Source organism: Crassostrea angulata, chromosome 3, assembly GCF_025612915.1.
Source record: "Crassostrea angulata isolate pt1a10 chromosome 3, ASM2561291v2, whole genome shotgun sequence".
Taxonomy (NCBI): domain Eukaryota; kingdom Metazoa; phylum Mollusca; class Bivalvia; order Ostreida; family Ostreidae; genus Magallana; species Magallana angulata.
The window spans coordinates 51,989,151-52,011,711 of NC_069113.1; the positions used below are offsets into that span (position 1 = coordinate 51,989,151).

At 34.4% G+C, this 22,561-nt stretch overlaps 2 protein-coding genes across 2 annotated transcripts; one reads left to right on the forward strand and one right to left on the reverse strand.

Annotated features, from left to right (window-relative positions):
• Window positions 1–13,790: 13,790 nt before the first annotated feature.
• LOC128178655 (uncharacterized) lies at window positions 13,791–15,974 on the forward strand. The gene is given in 6 exon segments (XM_052845920.1): window positions 13,791–13,980; window positions 14,317–14,448; window positions 14,608–14,749; window positions 14,856–15,026; window positions 15,120–15,250; window positions 15,253–15,974. Coding segments are annotated over 6 exon segments (1,350 nt in total). The 3' UTR covers window positions 15,837–15,974.
• Window positions 15,975–16,365: 391 nt separating this feature from the next.
• On the reverse strand, window positions 16,366–18,583 carry LOC128175081 (uncharacterized). The gene is made up of 5 exons (XM_052840487.1): window positions 18,383–18,583; window positions 18,206–18,277; window positions 17,657–18,012; window positions 17,317–17,570; window positions 16,366–17,161 (listed from the first exon to the last, which is right to left on the reverse strand). The coding sequence occupies exons 1-5, from the start codon at window positions 18,399–18,401 to the stop codon at window positions 16,366–16,368; spliced, it is 1,497 nt and encodes a 498-aa protein (XP_052696447.1). The 5' UTR covers window positions 18,402–18,583.
• Between the last annotated feature and the right edge of the window lie 3,978 nt (window positions 18,584–22,561).

The following is a 22,561-nucleotide window of genomic DNA, read 5'->3' on the forward strand; positions in this document are numbered from 1 at the left end:
TGCCAACCGGGCAGTTTCGGCTGGCCGAATCTCACCAGCAATTCCAAATGTCAAAAACAGTATGGACATCAATATCTACCGACGAACGGGACCGACATTACAAACGTTTTCGTAGTTTCAGACCTAAAGACTAAAAATGTGACATCAACAAACGGACAAACGACTATTGTCAAGCCACAGTCGTTGTGGAAAAATTTAGATCAAAGAAAGGACTCAGACAATAAAAAAACCATCTTAATTATTTAATGTTTAATAGTAACCTTAAGAAGAAATTGAGTGTCCTTTGTAGCGACACCAAGAAGACATATCATTGAATAAAGCAAAAAAAAAAAAAACAAAACCTAGTGCATTACTGTCATATTGCCTAATGACTGTTCAGTGAACCTTTAGGGGTTAAAATACAGCCAATTCTTGGAGAAATGGTATCGTCGGCCGGGCATTGACATTCTAGTTTAAGACGGTGAACAAAGTTGATTTCTACCATTTTACAATATAAAATATCATTTAATATTTGACATATCATACAAAGATATATCCGATAATTAAAATCATAATATCGTATATCCAAGAGTGCGTTCTTTTTATCAAATACAGTCATTTTATTAATTAAAAAGAAAACAAGCAAGTTATTGATTAAACAAAGGAAATGAGCAAATGGTAAACCTTACATATACGTTGACGACCATAATCACATCTTTGAAAAACCCCGCTGCATTTCTGTAGTCACTGTGTAACTACATGGCATTTAGATTATGATGAAATTATTTCCCTTATCATTTATCATCAACAAAGAACCGTAAACCTTAGGAAAGAACTTCACTTTGGAAAAAAAACACATCGAAATAAAGAACATACTGGAAGTAAATGGAAGAGTTTGCAAATTGAAGATTTCAACAAAGTTGAAAACTTAGTCAACTAGAAATTATTTCCAACTCCACAATCTCCTTCTAGCAATAAGGTTGAAATTTACTTTGAATTCTTTATGTTTTTCAAATTAAAAAGTACCTGTATATGTAAATGCATGTTTATATACAACTTGTCGAAAGGTATACACTGCAAAACATGCAACAATAGAAAATATTGCTTTATATGAGACGTTTGACGATCCTACGGTGTGTAATGATCTGGATTTTGTTTAATAACCTGATGAACAAATAATTTTTATTTTGTATCAACAAATATTTCATGTAAAATTGATTGTATAAGTATGTTTTTATTATGTTAATATACAAGAGGCCCACATGATTTGACGGTCACTTGAGTACCATAGCCCTTAGTTTGACACGTCAGTCTCATGTCAGCATTTTAAGCCTCATATTGAAGTCTAAACACTAATATGCGAATCCTCTGACTGTTGTCCCACTTTTTTGTAATTTGATGTTTGAAAATAGCTCGGAGGGGGGGGGGGATTGCAAGAGTCGTAGAAATCTTGGATTATCTATTCTATAGTTCCAGGGGCCAAAAATTATAAACTTTTGGTAATAAAAACATCTATAACAGTCAATCTCTAATACAATTCACAATTTTATTTATAATGCACAAAAATGCACACATTTTTTTCTACAAGTATACAATGCACAGGGAATTAAAGTAGATTTCCTAATTTAGAACACTTCCAAAAATATTATTAAATAAATTATTATTTAATAAAAATTCAATATTGCCGAATGACATGTTGTTTTTAAGATGAAGTTTAATTGTTACGGATGACAAACAGCAATTACCCTAAGTAAAAAATACATGATCAAACAACGGTCATTTTTATCACCACCAACCCCCTTAACGTCAGGACATTATGAATATAATAACAATGCATGACTTAATCTCCTACGACTGTGAGATAGTTCAGAAAAAAATATTTAATCAAAATATTTTCACTCTAAGGCCATACTGACCCCGCCCTAGGGTCTGAATCCCTGACACAGGGACTATGAATTTCACAATTTAGATAGATAGAAGGCTTGGCGGACATTATAACTATGAAGTTAATTTTTCTCAAATACGAATGTATAAATGAGAGTAGAGAGAAAGATCTTTTTTTACTAAATGGCCATATTGTCCTCGCTTAAGGGCTTGAACACCTATCTCAAGAACCATGGATTTCACAAATTAGGTGGAAAACTTCGTACATCAGAATCATGCATTTAGTTTTTAGCAAATAAGTATTGGAGTAGAGAAACTTTTCAAATATAAAACACATTTATACTGTATGGCCATATAGACCCCGCCATAGAAGCTGACCCCCTATCCCAGGAGTGAACTCCGTGGGCATCATAACCATGCATGAAGTTTTTCACAAACATATATGTGGGGTAAAGAAGATTTCTTATATCTAATATATTTTTACTATATGGCTATAGTGGCCCCCACCCTAAGGCTCGAACTTCTGTCCCAGAGGGCCATAAATTTCACAATTTATATAAAGGGCCTCATGGATATTACAACCATGCATTTAGTTTCTCTCATATATATATGTGGAAGTAGAGAAGAAGTTTCAAAGATTTAATTCATTTTAAGATTATATAGCCATATTGACCCCCTATCAATTGCCTGAACCTCTTATCCTGAGGCTATGAATTTCGGTAGAGGGATTCATGGATATCACATTTCTCCACATGTGTTGGAAGAGAGAAGGATGTTTTTGAAAATTGGGCTTTTTTTTTTTGCATATTTGGCCCCTCCTATGGCGTCCCGGGGTGATAAAGCCATGAATTTCTCATAATTTTTGTTCTTCCTACAATTGAAATGCTTCAATCAAAAATTGTAACAATTGATAACTTTTTCAGAATTAAGAAGTGAACAAGTGCACAAAGCCCTGACATTTTATGTGAGCACAATTATTCGAACGTTCAACAAAACACTTCATCGCATACAAATAACAATGAATTCCAAAATCACACGAGAAAAGCTGTCGGGTTTTCTTTCGTGTAAACAGTATCTATAATCCCTTTATCAACCCCTTAATTCATGAACACTACCTATCCAGAGAAATGGGATAAAAATAAATCATCAGAAATCAAAATCCTAGCACTATGCATATCTCCGATATTTTTCCACTCGATCTGCTGAAGAACAATTCTTTATATTGAAAACTTGTAGGAGTTACTATCCGTATTATAGGGGAACCCTATATGCAATATTTTGCCAGAAAATGACCAATTTCAACAGCTGGTTTTTTTTTTAAATAAATAATCAAAATTCTAGCAATATGCACACCACTGATATATATGTCCAATTGATCTGCTAAAGAACTTACTATCTTAAAAACTGTAGGAGGAGTTATCCGTACAATATGGGTATCCTATATGCAATATTTTGCTAAAAATGACCAAGTTCAGCAGCTGGTATTTTTTTTCATAAATTATCAGAAATCAATCCATAGCAATATGTATGGAACGCCAAATTAACATATATTCAAATATTTGTACCTATCTTCAAATAATTGTACCTATCTTTAATTCAATTGTACCTATCTTCAATTCAATTGTACATATCTTCAATTCAATTGTACCTATCTTCAAATTGAATTAGAGATAGGTACAATTCAATTGTACCTATCTTCAAATTGAATTAGAGATAGGTACAATTCAATTATACCTATCTCTAATTCATTTGAAGATAGGTACAAATGCAATGAATTGAAGATAGGTACAATTGAATTAAAGATAGGTACAATTGAATTGAACCTATCTTCAATTACTAAAATATTGGCAATAATGAATACTCCCTGTATAGTACGTCATTTCCGTTACGTCACAAATATGATTTTGTCAACTTTTCGAAAGATTGAGCCGATAAACAAACAAAAACTCACAATAATTGTTACCGCTTTAATAAATAGAGTGATTATCAACTGAATTATACATTCTTTGATAAAATTATAGAAAAAAATAAAGCCAGTTTTTTTATTTAGGTATATAACGTTAGTCACCCTAACTACGTCACTACCCTAACTCCGTGACTTTTGGGGTATTCGGGTATACGTTTTTGGCTTACTTATTGATATACATGTATATTTTAATAAGTAAATGATGCCTTTTGCAAATATATTGCACACACACACATACACACACACTCTTTTCCCTCCATGTTGAAATGTCTTCAAGGGAGCTTTCATTATTTTCAACAATACACAAAACGAATTGAACCTAGGTATAATTGAATTGTACCTATCTTCAAATCCTTTGTAGATATGTCTGAATTGAACCTATCTTCAAATCAATTGTACCTATCTTTAAAAGAATTTTACCTATCTTCAAAAGAATTAGAGATAGGTATAATTCAATTGAACCTATCTTTAATTGAATTGAAGATAGGTATAATTCATTTGTACCTAGGTATAATTCATTTGTACCTAGGTATAATTCATTTGTACCTAGGTATAATTATTTAGAGATAGGTATAATTATTTACACCTATCTTCAATTCAATTGTACCTATCTTTAATTCAATTGTACATATCTTCAAATGATTTGAAGATAGGTACACTTAATTGAAGATAGGTACAATTATTTGAAGATAGGTACAAATATTTGAATATATGTTAATTTGGCGTTCCATAAATATGTGCTCCTCTGATATGTGTCCAATTGATCTGCTAAAGAACAACGTTAACTTCTCATCTTGAAAACTGTAGAAGTTATCCAAAGTGATACATAGTGGTTCCTTTTGGCCCGCCATTTTCACCATATCAATAACCGGATTTTTCCTTCGGAAAACCCTGTTAAAACTTTTAACGGACAAGGCACGATGGAGTGACTCGGGTGACCTGAAATATGAAGGACTGAGTTTACTAAACATTTACTTCTTTGTAGTTTTTTTTTAATTATTCCTATTACAGTGTACACCAAACTATCAATAAATCCTAAATTCAGTGGCAAACATCATGGGTATCTTGACCGTCGGACTCTACAACAAGTTTCTAACATTTTCATTTTCACCATATCAATAACCGCATTTTTTTTGGGAAAATCCGGTTAAAACTGTCAAGGCACGATGGAGTGACTCGGGTGACCTAAAATATTACGGACTGAGTAAGCATTTACTTCTTTGTAGTTTTTTTTAATAATTCCAATTACAGTGTACATCAAACTATCATTAAATCCTAACTTCAGGGGCGAACATCATGGGACTCTACAACAAGTTTCTAACTAGAAATAAGGCGATACTCAACAAAGGTGACATGTATAACATGGCAAAGTAAGCTCATCACATAGATGGCTTTGTGGAAGATATAATCATCTATCCAGATCTTACATCCGATGCATACTTGTCCTGCAGAAGATGATCGAGACTTTTATGGAACATTTCTAGGGCAATGCCGATTCCCCAGTCGGTGTAGTCTATGACACTACATACAGCCTCTGTGATTTCTACGTTTCGCCATGTACTTCTTAAGAACACTCCTTGAATACCTCTAGATTTCCTTTTTAATGACAAAAAGCTCAAGGAGTCTTCGAGTATTTGTCGGACAGAATTGAAATTCTGAAAGTAAAACGTATACCTATATCAAACTTGTAAAAGAAAAAAAAACCAGTTGAAATATTAGAATTAAGATTACTAATTAAGGTACCTTACCTCTGTCTTCTGCATCTAAAGACAGTTGTCCTGGTAATGATCTTATATAGCAAATTGCAGAGCCAAGTTCACTCTCTTCTGATAGATGAGTAGTATACCCATAACTTAGTATGTATATAGTTTTACAAAAGAGTTCTGGATGACGAACGCATCAACTCTCACATCCATACCGCAATCTGGACAGGACTAACTTTTTCAAGAGGGAGACTTTGGTCTATCTACCTTTATCCGTGGTCTTCCTGGTGTTGTCTAGTCTCTAAAGGATAAGCCGGTCGTTGCTATTCTCTTCCTGATGTCAGTCGTGCTCTCGCCGTCATTTGTGACATTAGCGCCATGTTATATGAAGCTGTCATCTTTTTTTCTGCTTAACTATTTACCTCGTCAGGCTGGCTTCACTATTGCCATTTACCTTCTACACTTCGCATTTCTTGGCATTCAGTCAACACTTCGCATTTTTTGGTATTCAGTTATAACTCCCCTTTTGCATAGTTGTCTTGGAGATTGTTCATTTTTGATGACAGTAGGGTATTGTCGTCCGCAAAGTAAAGGTCTTCAAGCATAGTGACAACGTTTCTTTTCTCTTTTTTGCCTGTCTGTTGCATTACCCAGTCTATGATGAGGAGGAACAAGAAACCTGACATGCAGCAGGCTTGCTTGACTCCGGTCAGGGGCTGTGATCTCGTTGCGTGGACCCTGAGGTCCACGCAGAAAACCGGATGCTATGGGAAAAATTCAGCCTGCGCATGAGCTAGCCTGGTTCCTGTACGTAAGGGTAGCTCAGGGAGCCAGGCTATCTGGTTTATCTGAATCGGGATTCCATGCCATATGCACACATAAGTTCAAAGGCGCTGTAAATGTAAAGTTATCGGTGAATTCAATCTTCATCTTTTATTTAAAGATCAAATGAATTCACCAATCAAGAACCATCTGATTTTGATTTATTGTAACAGTTATTATCCAATTTTTTATGGAATCATGCATCCGTGCTTTTTAGTTCGTTTGCAATTTTCATTCTTTTGGTGTCGACATTTTATTATTTTTATATTAAGCCGAAGCACCGATATACACAAATTGATCTTGAATTTACAAATGGAAATAATTGCACTAATGTACTTTCATTTTCATTTTGGGAATTTATTAAATTTGTAAGTAATTCATTTGTTTTCATGCCATTAACATTCTTCTCTGGCCAAAATTACATAACACTCTGTGATTATTACTATTTGTAAAACATAAATTATTATGCTGCAGCTTGTAAAACATTTATTTTATTGTTTTTGTGACACGATATATCTGATCTTGATGTAAATTCACTTTACATACATTTGATTTGGTTTATGATGTTCTAAATGATATCAATGTATTATACATGTTCGTACAATTCATATTATTGGAAATAGTCATAGTTTCTTTCAGGTACACTGACTTTGTCAAATACCCAACACAACGAATTTTAATGCATTATGTTTTTGACTGGTCCGTCAGTCCTTTTTTTTTGTAAGCACGTCTCTTAAAGCGCTGCAGGGAGTTCCGTAGAACTTTATAGGTATTTAAGTTCAAATTGGCAGATGTGGAAATTTTCAAGAAAATTCCGATTCCATTATTTTTTGGGGATTTTCTGTCCTTTTGAATTTAAAAATTGTCATATATTGCATATAGTAATGAGCAGATTGTAAGCGCAACTCTTAATCCGCTGCATGGAATTTAATAAGACTCTGTAGGCATTTACGACACAATGTAAAAATATGCATTTTACCAGAAAATGTTGAATATATTTTTATATGGGATTTTTTTTGCCCTTTTGAGCTTAAATATTTGACCCTTTATTGAATATAGTAATGAAAAGTTTGTAAGCGCAACTCCTCATTAAACGCTGCATGGAATTTAGGACACAATATACAGATGTGCATATTTCTCGAAAAATTCGATTCCATTATTCATTTGGAATTTTGGCCCTTTTTAACATATGTTTTTGTTGGTAAAGACGAAGGAACAGATGTGCCTATTTCCAGCAAATTTTTTTGCGAGTTATGCCCTTTATCAAATAATTTTGTGAACTTTAAGGGACTTGGACACGGTTTGAGTGTAGTGTATGTAATTAAGATCGGGTTCGGCATTCCGATCAGCTGATCGATCATTCCTCAGTTGTGAACAGAACCTGGAATAGTAAAGACGTCCCCCGGTCGGCTAGGCTATTCAAGACACAACTCAGGTGGGTAGTAACTTTAAGTTACCCCTCACCACTTGTCACGTTTAATACTAACGAATAAATAAATCCAATTACTAACATCACTTCACAACATTGGCGTTGTCGGCAGGATTATTCGATCGGTGAAGTGTAATTTGTGTTTTTGGATTTCGCGCCAAATATTTTTTTCTTTGTGAATTCGTAAGGTGTTATCAATTAAAATATTTGTTTTGATTTATGTCATTTGGGGTTTTCTTTCATTTCGTATCTTTTTCTTACAAATTACATATTTTGTTGTCGGATTTTCTGATAACAAATTTAAAAACAAAATTCACTCGAGATTTTTCTGTCGGATTTTCTGATAGAGAAGTCAACAACACGTCTATTTTTCTGTCTTTATTGATGTTCATTAATCAATTAAGATGGCGAGTAGTTCAAACCCTGTAAACATAAACAATGCCAATTTGGCAGAATTAAAATCAATTCCAAACATTGGAGAGAAAAGGGCTGGGGCTATTGCTAAGTCGAGATATGAGAGGGGCTCTTTGTCATTAGACGACCTAAAAACAATGTCAACAGTTCCAAGCACAATCTGGGATCCCCTTGTGAGTGAGGGTTTGATAGTTTTCAGAGAGAGAGTGAAACAACAAGAAAAAACAAACTTGAATGTTGAAGATCTGTCAAGTCAGGTATCTAAGTTACAAGCAGAAATTCTCAGACAAGCAAAAGACATTGAAAGAAGGGACATTCAAATTGCACAATCTGAAAAAGACATTACTGCTAGACAAAAACAATTAGATTCTTTAGAAAAGACTTTGACATTAGAACATGAAGAACGACTGAATAAACTACAACAAAAATTTCAAACAGAATTAGAAAACACAAAATCTCATTATGAAAAGACAATTAGTAAAACAATGACTGTTAAGGACGATGAACTTGCACTCATGAAGCAAAGACTAGTTGACCAAGACAGTAAGTGGATAAATAAAATGCAACAGTTAGAAAATAAGCTAAAACAACTCGAAGATGAAAAGATCAACAGGGAAGTCGACAAGCTGGCACCACATGGGGTGTATTGGAAATCATCAACAAACCCAACTGAATGTGCAGATACGCTTCAGTCAAAGGGTCCTAGTCCACCAAAGATGTCAACATTTGACGGAAAAAATGACTGGAAACCTTTCTTCACACAGTTCAACCACATTTCATCCCGGTATAAATGGTCCGAAGAACAAAAGCTGGACAAATTGATTGAATGCCTCAGAGACAAAGCTTTGAAATATTTCAGCTCTAGACCAATTTCAGACCAGAAAAGTTTCAAAAAGCTGAGTGCAAAGCTTGATGAACGGTTTGGGAAAAAAGACCTTCCCCACATTATCAGACGGCAACTGCAAGATGTCAAACAAGGTTGTGAAGAGACAGTTGAAGAGTTTGCAGACAAAGTTCTGGAGATGACCACTGATGAATACCCAGACACACCAGATGACTGCCGCCAAACCGTTGCCATAGATGCGTTCTTGAGAGGTTGCTACAACAAACAAGCTGCCCTCATTGCCACGACAAGAACCCACTTACACTAGATATGGCAACACAATACATGAAAACTGCAGTCACAAACCAAAAACTAATACTAGGTGTGAGAAAGTCTGAGACAAGAAGGGTGAAGTTTGAGAGTTCTGAAAGTGAGAGTGAGGATGATGATGAAAACATAAGCAAAGTTAGGGCTGTTTACAATACAAAACAAGCATCAAATCAATTCACAGATCAGACAAGACTCTCCAAATTAGAATCAAGGGTCAAAAGAATTGAAGAAGATAATAGGGAAATGAAAAACAATATTCATGATATTCTTCAAAATCTTAGAACAAACAGGTCTAGATCAAACAGTAGAGAAAATACAAGAATGTTTAGATCTCCTTCTAGCAGTCCTAGAAAACAAGCTTGTTTTAAGTGTGACCGAGAGGGGCACTTTGCGAGAGAATGCCCTATCAGTAAAAATAGTAGTTTACCATTTCAGTCTAAGAATAGGTCCCCGTCACCTCAGACAAATCCTTTAAACCTCAACCGGTTGGAGATGTAGGCCATTCTTCAACCTACTCAGATACATCAGATAGGCCTCCTCCTAAAGTAAAATTTAAAACCATAGAAAAAGAACTTTACAGGAACAAAAACAAATTAAAAACCACTCTCTATGTTCCCTGTACCGTAAACAACAAAACAATCAATGCTGTTATAGATACTGCTGCCCAAGTAACTGTCATGAATTATGAACTTTTTGATAGTTTAAAACCAAAGCACCTACTTCAGAAAGATATCATACTAAAAGGAGCAGGTAAAAATAACATCATTAATGGCAAAATAGCAGAGCAGGTCAAGTTAAGAATAGGGCCTACAGAACAAAGATGGGATGTTGTAGTGGGAGAAATAGCAGATTCTTTATTACTTGGTTTAGATTTTTTGATAGCTCACAATTGCATCATCAATTTGGAAAACTTTACTCTGACATTAGCATTAATTCCTATTACCAAAATCAAAACAGAGGGTTCACAGAATGGTGTTGAGATATATAGAGATTCATTGCAGAAAAGAACTGTTATACCACCACAACCAGTTAAATTTATACCCGTTCAGATTGACAAACTCTTCAAAGATTTGCATTGTGTTGAGACAGACAAAAATATTTCAGATGGGTTATTACCACCAAATTCTGTAATAAGTGCGTGACAAACAAAAATTTCTTTTCGAAACCCTACAGATAGATTCATAACATTAAAAAAGGGTTAAAAGAATAAGAAATGAATAATTATTGATGAGAATGACAAAGTATCAAAGACTAATGAGGGATCTCTAACTGCGGCTTTGGAGTCTGAGGATAAAGTTTCTGATATTATTAACCTTTTCAATGCTAGGGATGATGCGTTGGATATTCTGATGCATCATCAGAGTGCTTGTTCAGACTCTAATTCTGCAGACAGAACAAAGCAAGAAATGACATTTTATTAGAGGGCTTTAAGGAATGTCTAGGAAGATTGTGTTGATTTTATAATTGTGTATAGTGATTTTTAGTTGTAAATGAATGTGTAATATACAACATTTGATTTTTAAGATTTTGGCATTAAGTCGGAAATTCTGATTTGTGCCATACGGTGTGATTTTATTAAAATGGGGAGGAATGTAGTGTATGTAATTAAGATCGGGTTCGGCATTCCGATCAGCTGATCGATCATTCCTCAATTGTGAACAGAACCTGGAATAGTAAAGACGTCCCCCGGTCGGCTAGGCTATTCAAGACACAACTCAGGTGGGTAGTAACTTTAAGTTACCCCTCACCACTTGTCACGTTTAATACTAACGAATAAATAAATCCAATTACTAACATCACTTCACAACATGAGCTCAAAATTAAGTTATATTTTTCCAATTTTAAAGGGTACCTGCAGTCCAGCCGATGTGAAACATATGCAAAAAACCGCATCAAAATCGATGAAAAAATAACGGAGTTACGCCGCTTCAAAGTGGCAATGTTTACCTGCTTTGGGAAATCAAGAGAAAACAGAATCAGGCGATAACGAGGCTTCAGCGGAAGTGACGTCACGAGACCAACAGGAGGGAAATTTCTTTACAAAGCTATATAAATTAAATTCGATTTTTCAGCCAAAACGATTGATTTAGGTCTGATGTTTTGACGTACTTGGTTATTAAAAGTATTGTAGATTTAGTAATTTGTATCCGTTATTATTTTATTACAGTCAGATTTCTTTTTAAAGGATTTTAAAATTTGCTATTATCGTCGCCTTTTTACCGATGAGTACGGTATCTTAAAACGCTTGCATGGGCAGATTTATGTTCATTATTCATTTTTTGATTACATAATATCCTTTCACACACGAGTGATCTGAGACAATGACACAGGTAAATCAACGAAGCCACTGCTCAAGACACATGTGAATCTGGGGTATGTATACACATGGTACACGAGTCTGGTGAACAAAGAAAGGGTTTCACACCTCTAGACTGGTAAATTGATTTGTGTATAATTAGCTACTCAATTGTTAAAAAGTAAAACAGAAAAATAAATAAGACTGTGTAAAATCAAGCATTCGTAAGCAGCTGGTAAGCTAATACATGTGAATAGTCCGTCAATCAGTGATTTAAGAATCGTGCACGAGACTATCAAATAGTAAAACTAATGTTCGAAGTAAATGCTTATCTAATCACTTAAGGATGACGTTTACTCAGAATGAAAAAAAATCCACTGATGATAATGAAAAACCAACTATAATGTGTTATAGACCTTACATGGTAGTGTTATTCTTCACTTTCAAAAAAGTAGGTCAATGACCTACTTTTTGAGTTAATGGCCATTGAATATTTTTTGAAAATAAGAGAAAAATCCTTAAAAATTTTAGACTATAATTGAGATTTTCTTAATTGTGAAAAAAATTCAAATTGCTTAACTCTTTAACAAATAAAATACAGTTTATGAATGGTAGTGACATTAAACAGATACAAAGCAGTAAGTTTTCCTTCACAATTTTTATAGATATTCTAGTCCGAATTTCCTCTATTAGTTTTCAAATTACTATCCATTTTTGATTCAATATTACAAAAAACTGAATGATGATAATGCTAAAACATTATTAGTATTAAACTAAGTATATTGACTTTTCTCTGCTGGCATAAAGTTTATATGAGGTAAATGATCAAAATTTTGAGACATGGTGTCTTTTATCATTTTTAAGCATTTTTCAATATTTTTGTAGTGTGTGCCATGATGATGCGATTATCTAAACGAAAAAGCAAGATAAAACCAACAAAAAATAGGCAAAATTATGTTGAATAACAAATAAAATCTTAACTTTAAATATTATAGTACTGCCAAAAATATTTCAGTGGAAAACAAAATCTGAAAAATTAAGTCCGAATTTCATCTGTTTCGCTAAAAGTCAAACTTTGTCAGAGCTTAATTCCATAATTTAGTAAAAATATCGATTGTTATGTCAATAATAATTCATTTCATAAATACTTTTTGTATTTAAAACAAAATTTACTCATGAAATTGAACTTTTTATCAATCCGGATTTGAGAACTCAAACCCTTAAACAACATCCTTAAACAATGACCAAATTTACAATTCAGCAATTTAAACCTTTTTTTATGTGATCAAGTAATTATTTCGGAAGTAATTACGTTGGTCTTTATAATTTCTTAATAGCTTAAATTGTTCTACTGACAACGAATCATTATGAAATAAACTTGAACATTTTGACAAAGGATGTAAAGAAATGTAAAATGAAATACCATTATCGTATATTTTTTAAAAAGAATACGAGACATACTTAATTATGCAGCCATCTTGGACTTTCGCCTTTATCCGTTTATAATCCCGTGTTTGCATACTATTTTGATTGTTATTGGTCTGATATCAATATTATTGAATAATCGGGCGACATCATTAAGTAATTTTATGCCTTACACGAGGAATAGACCCCGTGTTACCTTTTACGAAGTATGTATTATCAATATTATTAATCAGTTATTAATGTCATGGAAAAAAACACTCAAAAGAATAAGAATATTAACAAAATATGTTTTTTATAACTATAGTGTTTTGATAAAGTGTCATTTTGCTACATATGGTGTGCATTAGCTGCAATAATGTAGCCCTCTCCCGATTTTTTTTTTTTTTTTTTTGGGAGAGGGCTACAACTCCATAGGATCTCCGTAATGGTGCAAGTGCGGGAGTGATTCACTCCCGCAACATTTTTGGTCTTTAAAGGCATTTGTTTATGAAAAATAAAATATTATTATGGATATAATTGACTGTGTATATTTATTTACTAGCCGCAACTCACAATTTAATTGGCTATATCCCACGGAAATACACAATTTTTCTCCAGTCCGATTTCTCGATTCATATCGGGCGCCATCGTTGCTGTATTGAAGCCGAATTTCCGGTTGTCAATTTAAGTGCTTATTTGCATATGCCCATATAAGGTCGTGTTTACATCGCTCTTCTACAATGGAGGAAATATACACGAGGACATTGGCGAAGGTTTTAACGAAGTTTAAGTTCGAAATTAAGTTAAAGGAGGAACAACAGAGTGTTTTATTTAGTATTTTAGAGAAGAAGGATGTCTTTGCATTGCTACCAACTGGCTTTGGCAAGTCGATGACATACATTTTGATGCCATTGCTTGCAGACGAGGTAAGTGTGTGCTCGTTTTGTGCAGCTCGTTTATTTAATTCATTACTTTTATATAGAATCACAAATACGTGAATCGGAATATATACAGGCACGTAGCATCAGGGATGATGCCCCCTTCCTCTACTTTTTCTTTCAAATTTACATACAGATAATTTAATTTGTAATAGAAAAACGCACCCACCCTTAAACAGCTGTTAAAGGATTAAGATTTTCATGACCTCCTTCCCTTTTTTGCCTTTCAAGAATAATTTGATACTATGTGCCTTGTTATATTTAAAGAATAAATAAATGTATTTAGATTTCTTAGATTACAATTTAATAAATAGGTCATTTGTTTTAGTTGAAGGGGGAGCACCAAGCCACACAGCGCTAGTTATTTCACCATTAAGAGCCTTAATGAGAGACCAGGTTGATTTTTTAGAACAGCATGATGTCGGTTCCATTGCTCTTATGGACACCACTCAAGTCAAAGGTGATTTTATATGTATACAACTATATCTATACATAGGAATGGTAAAGTTTGATTTTAATATGGAAATATAAATTATTCTGCATGATCATATAAAATCTAATAGTACTGTTTCCAAATAGTAAGTCCATATATATAGCATAAGATATTAAACTTTTACAGATGTTGCTGACAAGCATTACAGTATGATTTTTGCATCACCAGAAGCAGCTATACACCAAAGATGGCGAAAAGTACTAAGGGATTGGCTGAAACCAAGAGTGTGTGTTCTAGTGTTTGATGAAGCTCACTGTATTTCATCATGGTAATGACACATACACTTAATGTAAAATTTTGGCAACTGGATCTGAAAACATGCAATGTGCATTAGATCTAAAATGATGAATCTGTTGTACATATTATGATTTTAGGGGACTGGACTTTAGACCAGCTTATCGGAAGGTAGCAGGATTACAGAGTGTTATCAATACCTGTACATTGGTACTTACAGCAACAGCAACAAGAAAGATCCAAGAGGATATTTACATGACCCTTGGCTTTGAATCGGACACCACGAAAGTTGTTGCAGTCTTGCCGGATAGGTATGCAGGTTTATTGCCTAATTCCTTTTTTCTCTTTTATTTGACCACAATTGTTATAATAATTCAAAGCTTAAAATTTCTCTTCCTTTACAGGCCAAATATTTTCTTGAACATGAAGAATTCAACAGAAAAATTTGAAGAAGAGTTGGATTGGATGGTAGAACACATAAAGGGAAATCAGAGTCAAAGAAAAATTTTGGTTTATGTCAGATCAATTAACACATGTATAACATCTATTTGTGGTTAATATCATCAATTAAGGACAGATTCTTTGTGCATGGAATGCCATCCCTGGAGAACAGAAGAATAGAAATGTATCATGCGAATACTGATGAAGAGAGCAAAAGCAGAATATTGACTGAATTTTTGAAGCCTTCAGGAAATGTGCAAGTTGTCATTTCTACAGTTGCTTTTGGAATGGGGATTAATATCCCTGATGTTGATATTGTAGTTCACTGGGGGCTGCCCACTTCATGTTTAAGCTACTGGCAAGAAGTTGGACGATGTGCAAGGGACAGCAGAGTTGGACATGCAGTATGTTATGGGTTCAAAAGAAGTGTATCCAAATGTGAGGACGAAATGAAAGACATTATAAAACTCAACTCATGTGTCCGTTTATCAGTACTGAAGAATTTCCATCTGCGTGGAATGAGTACCAGTGATTTTGATACCATGAAGGAGAACATCATTTGCAATGGTGATTGTGAGGAAGTTTGCAATTGCAAGAAATGCAAATGTTGCAGTGTGTGCAGCAACCTTTGCAACTGCCCCCGCCGCTCAAAAGACCACCTGCTATCATTCTTGACTTAATTCTTTGGTTGTACATGATAAAATTTGTGACTGCATGTACCTTACTTTTGTATGACATTAAATGATTGCATTAGATTTCCTCTTTATTTTTAGCATTGTATCTTTGTAACATTATCATTTGTTCTAACTTTAACTGGCTTGGTGGTGCATGTATTACATATTATAAACTTGAACAAGGCTCAATGTGTCCCTTTATTTAATTTGATATACTGTGGAATCATTAAAATTCGGGGGGCCAATTTTCGTGGATTGCTTAAATTTTACAGGTTCATGGGGACGTAATTTCGTGTATTTCTGTATACATGCAATAGGAATATGACTATATAGCTCTAATTTGTTAATTCGTGGGGGATGTTAATTCAAGGATGAGAGGTACCCATGAATTCCACGAAAATTGAGCCACCACGAAATCTAATGATTCCACATTATGTCTGTCTTAATTTGTCACTTAATATTAAAGCAATTGACACATTGGAATAGAGTATTTAATCAGCAGGAAATTACTTGATTCTGAAAGATAGCATACTATTTAAATGTAGGAGGGAATAAAATGCAATTTTAGATGAACAGCTCCACTAATTGCTGACAATAGTTGATGACAAACATGGAAATACTTAGGATGATTGTGCTCGTAGAAATTCAACAAGTCAAATCTCCAATGCATAATGATGCGTTTCCCATCATTTTCCCGCAAGGCATCACGGCGTACTTTCTGGTTCAAACCATGCCACATAACTCTCAAAGCATAACATTTTTTATGGTCTGTCAGGTTGTCAGCAACTGTTGCTCTCTTCTTCTTTCCATGTTGGTAATTCTTGCATTCCAATGAACACCACCAGTTTCCATCAGGCACATCATCTTCTTCAAGACCTAAACAGTCTAAGTGGAACCATCCCCCAAACATGCAGTCCTTGTTTGCACAGTATACCATTCCTGGATCTTGATGGGTTGACCTGCATACACAAATTTCATTTTCTGCTTCCGGGTCATTGATTTGGTCTTGTAGAATGTGTTTTACGTATGGCTGAGTTGACAGAAACACCATATCTACAATTTTTCCTGACACATCATGAAGGAAATGCACTTGTTTGTCTTCAGTATTTGGGAAAGAATTTGGAATATCATTCAAACTCTGCATGTTCAGAACATGCATAGCAGCCAATACAACATATCCATTTGTTGCAAATTCTAAAAACTCTTCATCGTGATTAAACGATTGCTTGACATTGCTTGTCACATTACGATGGTTGAAGTAGTTCTTCAGCTGAAAGAGGGTGCCTATTTCTCTTCCACTGGAACCTTTGTACATCTCATCAAAAATGTCCCAAAAGAATAATGCATCAAATTATTTGGTGATTAAACATAAAGATTTTACTTCTTCAAAAGTAATTATTTAAACTGAACGCATATTTTAAGCATCAAAATTAATGGTCACTTCACAGTAATTAATAGCTGAGACAAATGCTGTTTTTTTATTACCTGTAACAAAAGACATCTCTTATGCCATTCTTGTATGTTCATTTGCAAGCCTTGAAGCTGTTTCCATGCAGTATTCCCGTTTATTCTGGCATTCTGAGCATTGTTACCCCTTTCAACACTTGGGCCATCTGCATGTAAGAGAAGTTTGAAAGGTTGTCCATTTGGCTTCAGTGGAACATATTTGTGATTATCCTCAAGGATGTCTATGGTATCTGAAACTCTGCTTTCATCCTTATCCAGAACACCAATTGGGACCTGCAATTGAATTAATATTGTGAAGTTGCAATTTGTAAAAAGTGTTTACATATGTTTATAAATTAAAAAGTAAAATATAAACTGACCAGTTGTCTTTTTGCTGCAGACACATCTGAGTATCTATGTTGGATGTGCCAGTTAATAGCATTTGCCAAAGGTTTTAAGATGGGAATGTATTCACACAGAATCCTGTGGACAATTGTGGTTAATTCAAACCGAAGATCAACTTCATCCATCTCAGATGGGAGGTAGTTTTCTAAAGGAATGGCCTTTATTCTTTCTGGTAATGGTACGTCATCACTTAGATGAGGAGTTGGTACTCTATCCCGTGTTGCATACCCTTGAACCATATTAAACATTTTATTTTTGGCATCCCTTGTTTGATGTCTGACAGTGGTTCTTTGGTTTACATTATCAAAACATAGGAAAAATCCACACCGACCTGATATTAGAGTGATAGAAATTTTCACCCTCTATTTATTCAGTTTTCACAGATATCAAAATATTCAGAACAATTAGATGTCGCATAAATGTAAAGAAATTTTAATTGCATAATAGTAGGTTAAGTACTGTTGTTACTCATCATGCATTGGTTAAAAACTAGGATTTTTCTCATTCAATCATGAAATTCCAACCTTTTGGCAAAGACCTGTCACTTAAGGACATGCTTTCCTCTGAAGTACTTTTTGTTGAATTTACATCCAAGTCTGAAATAAAAAATGATGCAGGTATACATATGAACCAACATGTACTTCACCAATATTCAAATCTAATTCAATGGATTGTCTTATTCTAAACATAACAATATTAACCTTCATTTGGTTGCTGCATTTATGGCTGAAAATATTCTCTCCTTGCGGGTGGTCTTTGAGGGGATGAAGCTGCTGATGAAGGGAAAGAATCAACAGATAGGGTTGCTTCACTCTCAGCATATGGAATGGTATAAGCACCCGAGACTGAGCTGTCTGATCTAAGTCCAAGCAAATAGTCACAAATTTCAGTTTTCCACTTGAAAACTTCAGTGTCTTAGCTAGATCTGATTCGGTCTAGGTAGCTTCTGGTTCCCTTTATTCCAACGCACAGCCCCAGATGATTTAATCTGTTAAACATCTGAAAAAGCATAAGTAAAAATATGATATAGCTGGTAAAATCAAGAAACAAAACAAATAAAATTATATACAACAGAAAATGCTACCTAAAATGGAGAAATGCTATCCAGGACTTATACACAAATAAATGAAAATGAAACCCCAATTTTGCAAAATAGTGGTTTGAACATGTTGTATATATGATATACAATGTGTATGAACATTAGTTCGGGCAATTTGCAAGGTTTTTACCTTAAATAGTGTTTACATAAAGTAGTTTAAACATTTTGGTAGAAATTTTTCCTAACTCTCGTTGACAGCCAGCAAGCCACATTTGAACAGAATTCAACTCCTGAAAGTAGTTCATAGATTTCGGCTTTCTCTGAAATGCCAGGATTGAAACAAGTGTGCCAATGACAGCTTTTCTGTTGTTAGGGCTCCAATTAGGACACTCGACAGTATCGGACATTGTTCGCTTAGTTCAGTAAACTGCTTCTCCCAGTCGAATTCACCAATTTCTTCCACAGTTTTTCCACCCTTGAATGGTGATGTCTGGTTTCTGCATAAGCAGATCATTTCCATCCGAACTGCACGTTGGGCAAAGGCAATGACAGATTTCTTGAACCCTGTTCTGGCCTTAATGAGCAGTGATAACCCCCTGGTGTACTTTCTCTGTCTAATGCAATTCAGTGCTTTATGGACTTCCCTTTCAGGCATAGATAACTAAAATGTGTAAAGATATTGATTGTATATATCTGGTATAAAATAGATATTTTGCATCCCTGATTAACAAGCCTTAAGTCATTAATATTTTAACACAACATTTTCATTTTGTAACATTAATTTGCATGAATTATTTGGGGGAAAAAAGAGAGAGAAAAAAACAATGATGTATTGCAAAATCTGTATAACATCTGTTTAACTTGTTTATCATAGTTAGATATCATTGAATACTAGTTAGTTTGTAAAATATATATAGCTTAATTATATCTAATAGTCTCTAAAAGAAAATAAGAACCTGTGAATCATTAAAAGATTTTTTTAATTTTTAAAATCAATTTGTAATAAATTTACCTGTTTCCTTTTCTTTGGCAATGCCTGGGAAGTAACCATATCTTGCTCCTATAATTTAATTATGTATGAAATTATCTGTTTAATAAACATGAATAATTTTTTCTGACAAAATGGAAAGTTGAGAAAAAAAATACTTTTCTAGGCGAAGTGACCCTCATCCTCTTAATTTTTCGGGGAGTAGGCACCGGGCTTCTTATTTTCTTAGCTAGGTAAGTAAGCTCTCCGTGTTCCTTGATTCTGACCATAGCCTCCCTCTTTGCTGCGGATGATTTTGCCATTGACACTACTGCCCATGAACATGCTGAGCAGAGAAAACGCTGGCGTTTTTGTTCGGGACTTAAAACGATGTCGAATTCCTTTTCAATCAAATCCTGTAGAGTTTTATTGACCTTATTAATGACGGCAGTTGATTTTAAACTTTTTCTGCCGCCAATAGACTTTCCTTTCTTTGTCGGAAAGGTTTTACCGCAGTTACAGCACTGATAATTACTTGTATCCATCTTTTTAACTCATTTTCTCGCCGTTTTTCAACATTGTTATACCCCCCGCAAACGAAGTTTGGGGGGTATATAGGAATCACCTTGTCCGTCCGTCTGTCTGTTCGATTCGTGTCCGGTCCATATCTTTCTTATGGAGAAACATTAGAAATTCTTACTTCACACAAAGATTGCTTATGACCTAAGGGTGTGTCATGACCTTGAACCAAGGTCATTCGGTCAAGGTCACCAACAGAAAAAGTGCAAAATTCGTGTCCGGTCCATACCTTTTTTATGGAGAAACATTGGAAGTTTTAACTTCACACAACGATTGCTAATGACCTTAGGGTGTGTCATGACCTTGACCCAAGGTCATTTGGACAAGGTCAAGGTCAATGGCAGAAAAAAAAGCAAAATTCTTGTCCGGTCCATATCTTTCTTATGGAGAAACATTGGAAGTTCTCAGTTCACACAAAAATTTCTTATAAGCTAATGGTTTGTCATGACCTTGACCCAAGGTCATTCGGGCAAGGTCAAGGTCACTTGCAGAAAAGTATAAAACTTGTGTCCAGTCCATATCTTTCTAATGGACAAATATTGGAAGTTCTTAATTCACATCTTGAATGCTTATAACCTGAGAGTATGTCATGACCTTGACCAAAGGTCAATTGAGGAAGTTCAAGGTCATTGTTAAAAAAAAATCGGGCTCAGTATATCAATAATTCAAAATGTTTATATTAAGTGGCTGCTTGACATGTGGAATTTTGTTTGATTCGAGTCATGTTTGTTAACATACTTGCATTAACAGTTAACTTGAACTAAAATGGAATTTAAAGACATTAACAGTTTTCAAAATAGAGCAGTTGTTATTTATAGAAAATGGACGATGAAATAGATTCATCCAATATTTTCTATAATAGAAAAAATACATGAGTTATGATTTTTCTTAGTGGGGGGGGGGGGGGGGTATCAATTGTGAGCTTGCTCACAGTACCTCTAGTTTTGGTTCTGTGGTGTGCGCTTCCAAATATAGACAAGCTCCGCCTCTTCCGCCTACGAGATCTCGCGATAACAAGTATGGCGGTCTAGACGAACAGTTTATGTAGTTCTACACGGATTTGTTTTTTCAAAACCACTTTATTAGACGTACCCTTATAAAAAGTTTGTACTCTAAGTAATCTATATAGCATTCGTAACTTTTGTAATAAGATAAATATTGGATTTTCGATATTTATTTTGCACCATTACGGAGATCCTATGGAATTGTAGCCCTCTCCAGTAAACATCAGATATAAAAAATCGGAGAGGGCTACATTATTGCAGCTAGGTGTGCATTTATATGTAAAATGTGTTACACATTTGACTAAATTCACGAAGCAAACATTTTTCCGAATTCGGCATTTTTGTTCGATAAAATACTGGTTTAATCTCAAACAATAGTATATTTAGTCATCCAGGGTTGTTAAAGAAATAAAACAACAGAAAAAAATGTTCATATAGCGATAAACCAATGCAAGAAAACGAACAGTTTTCATATGATATTCCTGTTTCTCATACAGCGGCGTTGACCCCGTGACGTAACAGTTCATCTCGCGCCAAATCGGCTTGATTCAAAACTCGTTCAGGTGTGAAATCGGGTTTTTCCCCAAATATCTCGAAAGCTAATGCGATCGCCGTAAAATTATCAGGATGATGTTTTAACGATCTCCATTATATCAAACAATTAACCGGCACTGCAGGTACCCTTTAATGTTTAGAATGGTTAATATGAGTACTTTTAATGCTGTGTCAAAATCTGAAAGTCAAATATTGAGTTATATGCAAGATACACAGTTTGTAAACAAAAGTCGAGCTTTGTTATGGATTACATATGTGTTTTATTGGTATGAGTCTCAATCAAATGTTGCTTTTTTCTGTTTATCAATTATTTATGAACACATTAAATCAGTTTACCATGTTTGCCACGAGTCATTTGGTCAAAAAAAGGTAATTCAATACTTTACATTATTTTTAAACAAATATAACACTCGAGCGTTGTTTACATAACAATGATTTCTTACATCTGTATCTCTCTTATAACTCGATTTCTAACATTCAAAGTTTGGACAATCATTCAAAATGAGCAAGTAAACCATTTTATAAATAAATAAACAAAAGGAAACTTTTGATCAATTCATGTCCAAGTCCCGTAAATGCATACCTTGGTACTCATGGTGTATCATTGTCAAGTAAGGGGGGGGGGGGGGGGCGGGGGGTATGTGAGCTTGCTTTTTCATTCAATTTCAAATATTGTATAAATTTTTTTGCACTGTAGTTTAGCATAGCATTATATTTAATAATTGATAAAAAATTA

Coding starts and splice junctions, on each gene's coding strand:
- LOC128175081 (XM_052840487.1), bottom strand. Junction 18,013..18,205: donor TGACAGGTCTTTGCCAAAAG/GTTGGAATTTCA, acceptor CTCTAATATCAG/GTCGGTGTGGATTTTTCCTA. Junction 17,162..17,316: donor AAGAGATGTCTTTTGTTACA/GGTAATAAAAAA, acceptor ATTATTCTTTTG/GGACATTTTTGATGAGATGT.